The sequence below is a fragment of the Phyllostomus hastatus genome, unplaced genomic scaffold, assembly GCF_019186645.2.
Source record: "Phyllostomus hastatus isolate PE091 unplaced genomic scaffold, TTU_PhHast_1.1 phas_contig_98, whole genome shotgun sequence".
Classification (NCBI taxonomy): Eukaryota; Metazoa; Chordata; class Mammalia; order Chiroptera; family Phyllostomidae; genus Phyllostomus; species Phyllostomus hastatus.
Genome location: NW_025333999.1, coordinates 6,792,897 through 6,806,718, shown reverse-complemented (window position 1 = coordinate 6,806,718; position 13,822 = coordinate 6,792,897). Strand labels below are relative to the sequence as shown.

Genomic DNA, 13,822 nt, shown 5'->3' with positions numbered 1-13,822 from the left:
GTCCCTGCTGGGCTTCAGGACCGAGGCCACGCCCCCCTGGACCCTGCCCCTGCCCAACCCCAGACGCCTAAGCACTCGTCTGGTTGCCGCCTGTGAGGAAGATGCCACTGTTGCTCCGCTGTCCCGACCACCACGTTCTTTTCCTCCTCCTGGCCCTGCTGCTGCCCTCGCTGGCCCCGGCCTGCGCCCCTGCAGCCCCAGGCCCCGCCGCCGCTCTGCTCCAGGCCCTCGGGCTGCGTGACGCGCCTCAGGGTGCCCCCAAGCCCCGCCCCGTACCCCCCGTCATGTGGCGCCTGTTCCGCCGCCAGGACCCCCAGGAGGCCAGGGTCAGCCCACGACGGACGTCCCCGGGGGCCACCCTACGACCTTGCCAAATGGAAGAGCTGGGGGTTGCTGGGAACATCGTGCGCCACATCCCGGATCGAGGTGAGTGGGGCGGCTGAGACCCCTCCTTGGGCGCCCCAGCGCACCATGAGCTTTCAGCGGCCGAGGGTCCCTACACACCCAGTGGAGTCAGCCCAGGAGCAGCCTGGGTCCCCGTACTCCATCCGTCATCCCCATGGACACCTGGGGGGACCAGGGAGAGTGATCACAAGGCTGCGAGGCCTTGCACCGGGCAAAGGCCCAGGCTTGCCGCTGAAGCCCTGCCCCCACTCTCCCCCACTCCTGCTGCGTCACACCATTTGAAGCCTTGCTGCAGATGACACCTCGCTCCAGCATCGCTTCTTCAGGCGCTTGTTCATGTCTGCCCCCTGCCTGTGCTCCCCACACAGACAAGCCACCCTGCATTGGGCAGATGTCTTCTTTGCAAGTGATGCCCCGCCCCCACTCCATCCCACCCCCTCCTTCACACCCCTTGACGCTTTATAACAGATGGTTTACCCTCAGTCCCAGGCGTTCACCTTTCCCCCATCTCCCCAACCTAAAACCCCTCGAGCACCGGCGGGCACTGCGCTGGGGGCGGGGGAGGGTAAGGATGCAGCGAAAGCTTAGCCCTCTTCTGGCCTTCCTAGGTACGCGCAGCCGGATCCCGGAGCCCGCGGCCGCAGGGCAGTGTTCGAGGTGGACCGTCGTCTTTGACCTGTCGGCTGTGGAACCCGCAGAGCACCCGAGCAGAGCCCGCCTGGAGCTGCGCTTCGCGGCAGAAGAAGCGACGATGGGGACGGAGGGTGGCTGGGAGCTGAGCGTGGCGTGGGCGGCCGAGGGCACGAATGTGGGTCCGGTGCTGCTCCGCCAGGCGGTGGTCTCGCTGGGGATGCCAGTGCGCGCGGAGCTGCTGGGCGTCGCCTGGTCCCACAACACCTCAGTGCCACGCAGCCTCCATCTGGTGCTGGCGCTGCACCACCGGGCCACCAGTGCCTGCGTGCGCCTGGCCGAGGCCTCCCTCTTGCTGGTGACCCTTGACCCGCGCCTGTGCCACCCCGTAGCCCGGTCGCGGCGTGATGCCGATCCCGTGATGGGTGGTGGACCCGGGGGCTCGTGTCGTGCGCGGCGACTCTACGTGAGCTTCCGCGAGGTGGGCTGGCACCACTGGGTCATTGCGCCGCGCGGTTTCCTGGCCAACTACTGCCAGGGACAGTGCTCGCTGTCCGCCACGCTGCCTGGGCCCAGTGGGCCACCCGCGCTCAATCACGCGGTGCTGCGCGCGCTCATGTACTCGGCTGCCCCCGGCGCCGCCGGCCTGCCCTGCTGTGTGCCCGCGCGCCTGTCACCCATCTCCGTGCTCTTCTTTGACAACAGCGACAACGTGGTCCTGCGGCACTATGAGGACATGGTGGTGGATGAGTGCGGCTGCCGCTGACGAACAGGCGTGAGCGGGAACACAATAAACACTAGGTGGTTTGAGCTGCGCGTCTTTCGGTTTTCTCCTCCGGGGCGGGGCAGGGCCTGCTGCATCCATCCGATGGACATCAGGTCGGTGGAGACGGGAGTCGTATAATGGTGCCATCTACCCTCTTAGAGCGCTATAGCCAGGTGGCTCTACATCTAAGGGGGCCCTGGGAGTCCTGCCCAGCCCTGCAAGCACAGGTGCAAGGGGCATAAGTGCCCCCTCGTCCCCAGTCTGTAGACCCAGCCCTTCTTACACGTGCCCTTGAAGCAGTAGGCCCCAAATCAAATGCTCTCCCACCCCTGCAGTTTAGCAGCCCTGTGACAGGCAAGAGTTGTTTTAACATTTTATTGGTGACAAAAGAGCTTAAAACAAATTGACCAAAAATCAGAAGTGACATTGCCTTAGTACAGATGTTCCTTGATTTGGAAAACTCAAAGTAACTGCTGCTAGAAGGTGAACAAAGCCAACAGCAAAGGGCGAGGTAGAGCACTCCAAGGAAGGAACAGGGAGGTGGACAGGCACAAAGGGTCGCAGCAGAAGCCTATCCAAGCCCAATGCCTCCAGGCGGCCTACCAAAAGGGGACCAAAAGCCTAGCAATGGGAATAAGAGGGCTTGCCAGAAGGTGCCTGTGTATCCCTGTCTCCATTTACCAGATGGCACCTGGAGGCTTTAGAATAAGGGCCAGTGCCAGGCGCATGGGGAAAGGATGCTAGGGCATCACTGTCACTAGGACCTGGGTAGGCAGGAAACGGTCCTCAACTGGATGGTCACCAAGGAGACTAACACCTACCCTCAGAGGGCCTTTCCCAACTATAAGAATTTCCTCAATGTAGACCCAGGTCAATGCCCGTCTGTATCAGCTGAAGTGACATACTCCTCCACGCACCTTCAGCACAGAATCAACTTATTTCTGAAACTTCTTTTCCCAAATAAAAGTAGAAACCACCCCAACTCATTGAAGCTATGCACACAGATAGAAGGGCTCCAAGTCTGGGAGTGGGGTGGAGGATAAGGGGGGCAAGGTGCTCAGCTTCTCTGATGGCTGCAGGGGCTGAGGGTGCCTCCCTGGATAAAGATCTTAGCTGATGTCTTCTGCCAAATCCTCAGGAAGGACCCTGGGGAAGAAGACACTGGGCGAGGAACAACCACCTTCCTGCCCTCTGGCCTCAGGGCTAGCTCTGCCCAGGCCCTTCAGGGGACTGAGTCCACTATATGTGAGAAGTGCCTTTCTTCTCTGGAGTCCAGTGGGGCCCATGGGCCCAAGTGACATTTCTTCACTGCCCTGATGCACAGGGAGAAGCTGCTAGAAACGAAACGGGAAACAAAAATCTTCCTCTCCGCAATCACGTCACAGGTGTTCATCCTAACCATGTGGCTCGATTAAACTTCGTTTCTGGAAGCTTCTTGCATCTCCCAGGTCCAACCACTAAGATTTGAGAGATGAACTCAGTATATTTTTCAGTACTCCTTTGAAATAATCTTTTAAAAAACAAACAGAAAACCCCAAACACCGTATTTTCTTTAAATGAAAACCCTCTAGCACACAGGCAGCGTGACTGCGAGGTCTCAGACGGCATGGACGGAACCCACGCCTCGGTGGGGCTCTCCAAGCACAGCTGTAAGGAGCCTGCTCAGCACAGAAATGCGAGTTGTTCCTGGTAAAACGTAGTCCCCTTTCAATAAAAGAGAAAAAGAAAGAAAGAACAGAGGAAAGGGCTACTCTGAGATGAGGGTCTTCCTCCCTCCACCTGGTCGAAGACCCAGGTATAGACACGGCGAGCTGGGCCTCCGTGGCGAGCGGGCTGCAGGGCTCTCCAGGGCTCTCGGGAGGGCCGGCCCCACCTCCGCTCTCCCTCTGTCTCCTCGCCGCAGTGCCAGCAGTGGGCACTATCTCGGGCTGCTCTCCCTCGGGTGCTCCTCTCCCTCTCCTGTTGCTCACAGTGGTGCTTCAGTTTTAGCAGTGGAAAACAGGTATCCTTTTATTTTTATTTTTTATTACCCAGAGTAAGATGCTGATGGACTAAGCCACATAGCTTAGCTCTTCTGCCACCACCTGCAGAGAGGGAGGAAGGGCAGAAAGCTGTCAGAGAAGGTGGGAGCCTGCCCCCACCTCGAAGGCAAGGGGCTTTCTCTCCATTTCCACTTTGCACCTATGGTCTCACCTGCAGAATGGGAGCTCGGGTGCTGGACAGCCCTCAGACTAGTGACTTCCCAACCAGCGAGAAGGCAGCCAAGAGCCAAGGCTGGAGCCTGTGCTGACACAGTGGCACGCCTCCTCCCTGCAGCACCAACACCCAGACAGATGGGAACCGCAGGGAAGCTACAGCTCCGACAGCCACCTATGGCGCCTCTTGCAGAGGAGTGCTCCCCGTGCACTTAGCGCTGGGGTCTGCCGCCCTCATGAGTTCTCAATCAGAGCAAGGATGCATCCTCCTTCCTGCCCGCCGGCCCAGGAGGCTATGGGCCGTCACATCAGATTTTCTCAGGAGTTTTAGGACTCTCAGCAGAAGATATGACACAGGGACCTGAACTTAAAGGTCACACGATGACCTGGCCCCTTGGGGACTTGAGACTCCCACCACATTTCCTGAGTTTTCCCACAAGCTTAGGTCCGGGTGAAGCCCTCCTCTGGGGTTGGCTTGCCTTCTAGTACTGGGACAGCCCCGTCACTCCACCATGCTGGTATGCCCGCTCTCCCTGGTACGTAGAGTCTTGCGACAGCGCCACATCAATCTGGGACTTAAACTCATCACCAAGGTAACTGTCCTGAAAGACACAGTTGGGAAGATAAGCAGCCAGCAAACTGGCTCCCATCCTTGAGAATCTGCTGTGTGTCCAGCCCTTCCCCAGCCCAGAGACGAATGTGAAAAAGTGGTCCTCAAGCCTGAGGAACAGAAAACTCCCAGTTTATGTCACTACTGAGACAGGTGACCCAGGCCTGTTTGAAGGGACAGTGTTGTGGATGGGATGTTCTGGACCCACAGTTCCACCGCTGAGGGCAGTCATGAAGGAGGCTATCCTCCCCCGAGTCCTTGGGAGGTACTGTGGGGTGGGTGTGGAGGGCACCCTGGGCTGGCTAACTTTCTGCAGGTGTAACGTGCCACTTCCAGTGAGGCCAGCTCACCTGGGACAGCTCAGGCTGGGAGAGGCCAGGCTGGCTCATCTGGGAGGGCTGGCTCATGGAGATGTAGCCCTGCGTCAGGGCACCCTGAGAGAAGGGCTGCGATGCCACATCCTGGCTGGCCTGGCTGCTGGGCAGGTTCGTCTGGCTGGGCCCAGGAAGCCCAAACCGGTTCTTCTGACGTCCTCCACGACCCGTCTTACCTTTGGGGGTGCCCCGGCCTGAAAGACAGTGTTCAGGGTTCCTTGAAGGAGGTCTGAGCCTCACAGACAAGCAATAATGCTCAAGGGCTTAGTGCTTACTCACCTGCAGCTGGCCCATTAGCCTGCCCAAAGTACCCTGGGGGTGGCATTGGTGGCATAACCAGGTTGAAGGGGATGGGAATGTTCATGGCGGCCACGTGGCTGGGGCCAGCACTGATCATGCCAAGCTGGTCGTGGGTCTGGAAGTACATGTTTGAGGGACGTCCTGCAAGACAGGGTGGATGGCAAGTTCCCCACAGTGTCCAGGTGAGCCTGCTGCCCACTCCCAGTCAACTATTCTGCCGACAGTGGAATGGTGGTCCCGTCCTGTCACTGTTCTGCCTGTGGTTCTTGGGGTGATCCCATGGCAGAGCCACCTGCTGCAAATTCTCACTGCCAATCCCCTTCCAACCTGCTGAGGGATGGTGCTTAAGAAACCCCCTTTTCTCCCAAGGGATTCTGGGAACCATGACTCTATGAACCCGAGAAACTGAACTACCACACAGTACTTCAAACAAAAAGTCCTTTTTGTGCCAAATTTTATGATCATACCACATGCACACTACACACACAAAACAGAACGCCTACGTCCACAGACCAGCAGATCCGCTGAAGGCAAAGGTCCCTGGGGCAAGGACCTGAGAGCGTGGCCTTCTCAGTTGGCTCCTGAGGACTCGGGAAGGAGTATGGGCCTTGGACACCCTCAGCTACACAGCAATTTGCTGGATGTGGTGGTGAGATGCCTGCTGTTGTTAGAGAACACCGTCCACAACCTGAGCCCAGCAGCCCAGCAGCCCTTTCTATGGCAAAGAATGGGAGCTGCCAAGGTAACAAGTCAGAGGAGAAGCTGGGGTACACCTCAAGATGGATAGTTAGCCCTGGCTGGGTAGTTCAACTTGTTGGAGCGTCTTCCCAATACACAAAGGTTGTGGGTTGATCTCCCATCAGGACACATACATGAATCAACCAATGAAGGCAAAAATAAGTGAAACAACAAACTGATGTTTCTCAGATCTGAAAAAGAACAGACAGCAAGCACATGAGGGGACAAAGCCCAGAGCAAAAAAGCAGGCAGGTGACAGTGAACTGAGTCTCTGGGCACAGTGGTAGGGAAGGGTCCAAGGAGGCAGGGACCTGGGGAGTGAACAGGAGCCGTCTACAGACAGGCTCGGCAGGAGGAGGTGTATTGTAAGCAGCAAGGGTCAGAATCAGCCTTAGAATATACACAGATTCCACACAGGAGACTAGAACATGCACCAAGCTCTGAGTTCTGGCACAGCAAGTGGAGGCTTCAAGGAGGAGGCAAAACCTGAAAAGAGGTTGCAGGCCACCTGGAAGAACTGCAGGCGTGACTTCCCATTGAAAAGGGCAGGTGGGGTGGAGCTCTGGGGCAAACAGGCAGAGCTGTGTTATTTAAAAACATCTTGCTCTTAGGAACTGCCAAAGACCAACTCTTTGATCTCAGACAGGGGAAGCTGAGAAGGAACTCGTTGCCAGGTAGGTTTCTGTGGACGGACGCAGTACAGGCGTGAGAAGGGTCAATATACCCAGTGCCGGTCCGGTTTCCCACAGAGAGGACTTACCCTGGCTGCTCCGGTCGTAGACTGATCCTGGGATGATGGCCTCCCGGGCATCGTACATGGCTGTAGTCATGAAGCGGGCTCCCTGCAGAGGGTTTGGGTAAGTGAGGAATGCCACCCTTCTCTCAATGACCTGGTTCAATCTTTGGCTTCAGTTCAAGCAGCATTGTACCCCTCCACCTGTGTCTGACTCCAAGATGCCCCCAGGACTTAGTATCCCACACATCCCAGCCCTCAAGACACTGGTGTGGGGGGCAAGTACACACTGCTTCTCTTCACACACTGACATGCGCACACTTGCCACAGGCCACACCGGCCACTGCTCACTGCCAGGTGCTAAATCGTGGGCTTGGGGAAAAAGGAGTCCCAGCCCTCCCTCCCATCAGCCAGGCTCACAGGGTTGATGGTGTTGACCAGCTTCCGGGGCTTGCTGAACTGCATGAGACTCTCCCGCAGGTTGTTCAGGGGCCCCTCCACCAGCACTTTCTGCTCCTTATAGTAATTCAGCAGGTGGTTCCACAGTGGCTGCTTGGACAGAGCCTTGGGGTTGCCTACAATGATGACCCCATATCTGCAAGATGTGGGTGCAAAGAGTGTGGTGTTTAGGGCCACATGGAAAGCAAACATGCAGAACAGTCTGAAGCTAAACAAATTCAAAACCCAAGTCCAAAGTTCCTGGGGGCCAGCCTCTGCCTCCCTGCCCAGAGTCTGGCCCGCCCATGACGACAGGCACGGGAGCCCTCCCTGCAAGTTGCTTACACGGCACTCAGTTTATTTGGGGGCAGATTTTCAGGGGCTCAAGCCAAACACCCCTGTGGGCAGCACAGCTCAGAGACTAGATTCCTTGTTGCAGCGTCAAGTCAGCTTTCTGAGAGGCTACAGGGGCCCTGAAAGGAAGGGCATGTAAGCCTGGGCCTCGCTTCTGTGGACACTCACCCTCACCCAGTGGCGTCAGGGACGTGCGCCCAGGCTGGCCACCTAACAAGATTATACCACAGAAAGGGGGTAATCCTGAGAGCCAAGTGTCCTGGGTGGGGCAAGGAACTGATGTGAGAAGGTGAGCCTGACCTCTTGCTGGCACAGGGGCAGCCTGGGGCCACCCTGTTCTCCAGGTCCCTTCTGTCCTCTTACCACGATTTCAGAGCAGTTATACCCAAGAGGCAAAAAGAAACCAGGACCAAAATGTTAGATTTGTGGGTTCAAAATTCAACAGGAACACACCCCTGGCCCTGGGTTTTAATCTCAGGTCAAAAGGGCCGAGACTGATGCTATTCATGAAATGAGGGCACAGAAAACCATCAGGACACAGAAATCCACAGGTGAGCCCTTCTTTCTAAGTTTCTGCTGAAGCCCTTGGACCTCAGGCATTGGCAAGCCCTCTCCCATGCCTGTGCTGTCAGCCCGAGGTGCAGCTGGGGTGTGGGGGTTATTAATGAGAGCACCAGGAAGTGCAAACCCTCCAAGAGCCATATACTGAGCCCAAGTCCTTCTGAAGGACCCTAAAGCAGGATGGTAGCATCTGTCACTGGCATGCTAGCCCAGACAGGACTCAGCCCTTGTACCTTGCTCGGGTCAAGGCCACGTTAAGCCGCCTGGGGTCGTTTAAAAACCCAATGCCTTGGTGCTCGTTGGCTCTCACGCAGGAGAGGATGATGAAGTCCTTCTCACGTCCCTGGAATGCATCCACGCTGGCAATTTCCACCTCCTGCAAAGGATACATGGTCATGGTCAACCAGCAGGCTGCCCTCAAGGACCTGTAGACTTCACAAAGCACACCCAAATGCATCACTGAATCCCACCCAGCAGCCCTGTTCACAGACTTGCTTTCCTGGTTTTCCTTCTTTGGTTGTCTTTTCCATCGCAGTCATTTGTTTCCAAATAGTAAAAGCATAATTGCTCAACAAAAACCCAAGACTGTTCCCCAAGTTACGTGTCACTGTCAGAGACATTACCCTGCATTCTGGTTCATTTCCACACGGAGAAATAATGATGTTGTCCTGCAATGTCATGACAGATGCACCTGGACACTTTACCCAGGTGCTGACCCAAGAGCTGGCAGTGTTCTCATGACTATACTTGGCAGCACAAATTAATTACAGCCCTACTGGGCAACTCTGGAGCCCTTTCAACATTGATTTAGAAAGTATCCTGAGAAAAACACTTTTATGCATGAACCTTGGCCCACATTTCTGACCCTTAAGGCAAAGTCTTGATGTGCAGGGCAAGGGCAGAAAAGACAGTGATAATCGAATGCAAACTTCCCCAGCTAGGCGGTCCAGGTCAGCCTGGCAGGGGAGGACAGAGCTCGTACCTGGTATAGCTTGGTGTGCAGGGAGCCACTGAACTGCATGTACTGCACCAGGTAGGACCGCTGGCCCTCATAAGGTGTGATGATACCAATCTGGTCCGGCTTGGCGCCTGCCTTCAGCAGCTTCGTGGTGATCTTCTCCACGTTTGCAGCCTCCGTCCTAAGGAAACCAGGTGTTCAGTTCCCAGGCTGCACCTGTGGGCTCCTGAGTCCTGAGGCTGTGGGAGGCACAGGGGCAGCTATGCCCACAATGGGCCACCCTGTCGTGAACCGAGGGAGTCATGGAGAACAGAAAAAGTTCACACACATGGGCACAAAAAGAATCTGCTCAACATAAGAACTACACTGGAAAGCAAAATGAGAACATGCTGTGGGCTGAGAAACCTGAACAGAACAAAGCGAGGAGGGCAACTGCAACCCAGCATTACATACACTGGTCAACAGCTTGGCCAAACTGCCACCAAAACCAGCAGGTGCAGCGGGCAAACCTCAGCTTACCTGTTCAGGTAGGAGGTACCCGAGCTGGCTATCTCTTCCTGGCCCTGGGTCACATAGAAGAACATTGGCTTATCAGGTTGGGGCCACTGGAAGTCAAACCCCTTCTTCACTCGATCCGCTGTCACAGGGGAGGGAAAAGAGGCAACACTTCTCATTAGAGAAGAAAAACCTAGCCAGAGGTGACCTGAACAGGTCCTCTGCTCAAGGGGCCAGGACTGAGTGAAGCCTTGCATACAACAGAGCCACTCACTACCTGAACATGCCTCCCTGGTCAGTACTTTTTTTTTTTTTTAAGATTTATTTTTAGACGGAGGAGAAGGGAAGGAGAAAGAGAGGGAGAGAAACGTCAGTGTGTGGTTGACTCTCAAATGCCCCCTACTGGGGACCTGCCCCGCAACTCAGGCATGTGCCCTGACTCGGAATTGAACTGGTGACCCTTTGGTTCTCAGGCCAGCACTCAATCCACTAAGCCATACCAGGGTTGGTCACTACTTTCTATATCTAGTTTAAGAAATCTATGCTCACCTCCATGAAGACATTCTCCTGTTTCCTTCTAGAATTTTTATTGCAGTCCTCACAGGACCCAGAAGCCCCTACAACTGGCTTTTGTGGATGACAATGTTGAACAACCCGCCTGGTCACAGACCTGGCTGAAGGAGCTACGTCTAACTAGCCCATCAGTGTGAGGAAACTATTATTTCCGTATCACAATATCCTAATGTTAACATACAAGAATACACGGTATAACACCTTTCATGTCAAGCTGAAAATGAGGTCAACTCCATCTCTATTGTTCAAGAGAGGATAGACACCAGCTGGTGAGTGTAGTGGCCTGTTAGTCTAGAAGCTCCTGGCAAACATTTAATGCCCAATGAGGTTGGGGCTGATCTGTACCACCTGCCAACTTCTGTGGTGTAAATACTCCCACCACAGGTGTCAAAATGCCCCAATTTAGCAGGTCTGGGTGCTAGTACTACCCTAAACAGGGGCTCCTGGAGACTGGGCAGGTGCTGGTTATACAGGTGTGTTCACATAGTGAAAGCACACTAAGTTGAACAACACTTAGAGTTTGGGTGCTTCTTCACACTTCAGTAAAGAACTTTAAAAATAGCCCTAGCTGGTGTGGCTCAGTGGATTGAGTGCCAGCCTGCATTTCAAAGGGTCGCCGGCTCAATTCCTAGTCTAGGGCACACGCCTGGGTTGCAGGCCAGGTCCCCAGTAGGGGGATCCTTGAGAGGCAACCACACATGGATGTTTCTCTCCCTCTTTCTCCCTCCCTTCCCCCCTTTCTAAAATAAATAAATAAAACCTTTTATTTATTTTTAAAAATATACTAATTGGCCTCGACTAGTGTGGCTCAGTGGGTTGGGCATTGTTCCATATACCAAAAGGTTGCCAGTTTGATCCTTGTCAGGGCATGTGCCTGGATTGTGAGCCAGCCCCGAGGTAGGGGCATTCAAGAGGCAACTGACTGATGTTTCTTGAACACATCGAAGTTTCTCTCTCTCCCTCCCTTCCCCCATCTCTAAAAATAAATAAAATATTTAAAAAATATATACTAATTGGGTGCTATCATATGCTGGGCACTGATTCCACAGCAATGAACCACCACTGTCTCTGAACTAGGGCTAAGCGGCAGCTTTCCAATGAATGCCAGCCACACTGGAGAATCATAAGCTCCTTATGACTTGGCCTTTCCCAGCCCCAGCATCCAATGGATCAGTAGCATCCTAAGAACTGTGGTGAGGACACCTGTGGTGAGAACAGCAGTAGCAACACCTGGACCTCCATGCATGGCAACTGTGTGGCCCTGGATGGGCATGCTATCAACCTCTTCATCTATAAAGTGGGGCTACTGGTGTTAACAACACACTAAGTCAGTGGCTCTCAAATACTGGTCTCAGGGCCCCCATAAACTCTGAACAGAGTTGAAGAGGCAAAACAGTTACTGTTTCCATCTGCTGACAGTTGCTCTATTTTAAAACCTAAAAACTTAAAATATCCATTACTTCACTTAAAAATAGACCCATTAGGCCCTGGCTGGTGTGGCTCAGTTGGCTGAGCATCATCCCGTTCCTGTAGACTGAAAGGTCACAGGTTCAATCCCCAGTTGCGATGTCTACCAATCAATGTTTCTCTTTCACATCAATGTTTTTCTCTCTCCCATCCCCTCTCTAAAAGCAATAAAAAATATGCTCAGGTGAGGATAAAAAATAATAAATAAAAAATAAAAATAGGCCCACTGGCCCTGGCCTGGTAGCTCAGTTGGCTAGAACGTTGTCCCAACACACCAGGCTTGTGGGTTTGATCCCCAGTCAGAACATACACAATAATCAACTAATGAACACATAAGTAAGTTGAACAAATCGATGTTTTTCTCTCATCTCTCTAAAATCAACAAATTTTAAAAAATCTAATTAGCTGTGGCTGGTGTGACCCAGTGGATTGAGTGCCAGCCTACGAACTGAAAGGTCATTGGTTCGATCCCCAGTTATGACATGTCTGGGTTGCGGGCCAGGTCCCCAGTTGGGAGGTGAATAAGAGGTAAGTGAGATACATCGATGTTTCTCTCCTTCTCTTACTCCTCCCTTTCCCTCTCTCTAAAAATAAATAAATAAAATCTAAAAAAACAAAAACAAAACAAAACATTTTTTTCATTAAAAAAAGGCCCATGGGGGTGGGGGGAGTTACAAAACAAAACTGAAACAAAATCCCGTTATGTATTAACTTTAGGGGGTTTTTTTCTTAAACAAAATTACCGTATTTTCACCCTGTCTGGGGTGGCTCAGTGGCCAGCCTGCAAACCAAAGGATCGCTGGTTCAATTCCCAGTCAGGGCACACGCCTGGGCTGCGGGCTAGGTCTCCAGTAGAGGGTGTGCAAGAGGCAACCACATAATGATGTTTCCCTCTCTTCCCCCCATCTCTAAAAATAAATAAAATCTTCAAAAAAATTATTGTATTTTCCACTAAAATATAAACTTAGTGAATTTGTGCAACTTATTATGCCATCTGACTCACTGGGATCTGCTCCTGCACTTGGCCTCCAGTGAGCCAGTGACATGTTTTATAGCCTTTCCCACAACTGTGGGATTCATCCGATTCTCCACCAAAGCAGGTTGGGAGATGCCCTGAAAGTCTGTGCTGAGCGCCTGTGCTTTGGACAGCCTTTGACCTGAGTGACTTTTGCAACATGCTCACTAGCTCTTGAGATGAGAAGTATTTACTGACTCAAAACATCGTCACCACTTCAATCTCATCAGAAAAACCACTTAGCATCGGGAACACTTGGTCAGCTCATCCTAGGGGACATGAGTTTTCTAAAATACTAATTCCGTTGCATCCTCAGATTTTATCGCTGGTGATAAATATTGTCAGTTGTTTTCCTTGAAGCCACAAGCTTGCTTTGTTTCCAGGAAAATGCCTGACAAATACACCCTATTCTCAACCACCACTGTGTCTGTGAGCCCTTCATTCAAGCACCTTGCATACCCACCAGTGTCACAAAGATATGTACTTAGGGTACTGCTTGCCATGAGCATGTGGCAGTGATGACACACAGCAGTCTGGTGACACCATCCAGACTGATGCTGAGGTCCCCACTGACGCCCAGCACTGTTTCTGTACTCAGTGTCAGCACAGTGAAGGGTACCTGCCAGATTAGTGTCACTCTGAAAGAAGTCTTTACCCTGTTTTATGTACCCCAGGGTATGGGCTCTGAAACTGGCTACCCCACACACCAGAGTGGACATGCTGTCCTGCTGACCATGGTGACTCTCAGAAGTGGCCCCCACATACAAGTGGCTACTAGGTGAAGCCACTCAGGAAGGAACTGACCGTAGGTTTCACATACCCCTCATCTGCCCTCTGCTGAGTATTACCTGCAGTGACACCGTTCTGCAGAGATCCCTCATAGAAGATGTTGGATGGGAAGGCACTGAGTGCAGGGTGCATCCGATACTGGACTTGCAGGCGGATTGGACGAATGCCCAGCACCACCAGGCGTTCAAACAGCGACTGAGACAGCCCTGCCTTGGCTGCCTTCTTGCACATCACCACAGGGCCCAGCTGGCAGTGGTCACCCACGAGGATCAGCTGTTATACGAGAGGCCCACACAGGTGAGAGGTTCAAATATGAAGGAGCTTCGATGTTTACTCTCAGAAGGCTAAGAGGCTTGGGGTCCACATATGCCCCAACCATGTCAATTCCAGTAGTAAGATACTGACTGGGCATGGGAAAGCT

At 53.4% G+C, this 13,822-nt stretch overlaps 2 protein-coding genes across 3 annotated transcripts in view; one reads left to right on the top strand and one right to left on the bottom strand.

Moving 5' to 3' along the window:
- The first annotated feature begins 100 nt into the window (after positions 1-100).
- On the top strand, positions 101-1,833 carry GDF1 (growth differentiation factor 1). The gene is made up of 2 exons (XM_045853568.1): positions 101-426; positions 1,014-1,833. Exons 1-2 carry the CDS (start codon positions 102-104, stop codon positions 1,799-1,801), a joined length of 1,113 nt encoding a protein of 370 aa, XP_045709524.1. The 5' UTR covers position 101; the 3' UTR covers positions 1,802-1,833.
- Positions 1,834-2,162: 329 nt separating this feature from the next.
- The window catches only part of UPF1 (UPF1 RNA helicase and ATPase), a 34,401-nt gene continuing 22,741 nt past the window's right edge, over positions 2,163-13,822 (bottom strand). For both annotated transcript variants that reach the window (XM_045852962.1, XM_045852963.1), the window contains exons 15-24: positions 13,461-13,674; positions 9,582-9,699; positions 9,087-9,243; positions 8,338-8,480; positions 7,172-7,346; positions 6,779-6,860; positions 5,260-5,421; positions 4,957-5,174; positions 4,476-4,598; positions 2,163-3,885 (exon numbers count right to left, since the gene is read on the bottom strand). In XM_045852962.1, the coding sequence (XP_045708918.1) occupies positions 4,479-4,598; positions 4,957-5,174; positions 5,260-5,421; positions 6,779-6,860; positions 7,172-7,346; positions 8,338-8,480; positions 9,087-9,243; positions 9,582-9,699; positions 13,461-13,674 (1,389 nt within the window). In that variant the 3' untranslated portion in view covers positions 2,163-3,885; positions 4,476-4,478. The remainder of the gene's footprint in view (positions 3,886-4,475; positions 4,599-4,956; positions 5,175-5,259; positions 5,422-6,778; positions 6,861-7,171; positions 7,347-8,337; positions 8,481-9,086; positions 9,244-9,581; positions 9,700-13,460; positions 13,675-13,822) is intronic.

Coding starts and splice junctions, on each gene's coding strand:
- GDF1 (XM_045853568.1), top strand. CDS start 102: ATGCCACTGTTGCTCCGCTGTCCCGACCACCACGTTCTTTTCCTCCTC. Junction 427..1,013: donor GCGCCACATCCCGGATCGAG/GTGAGTGGGGCG, acceptor TGGCCTTCCTAG/GTACGCGCAGCCGGATCCCG.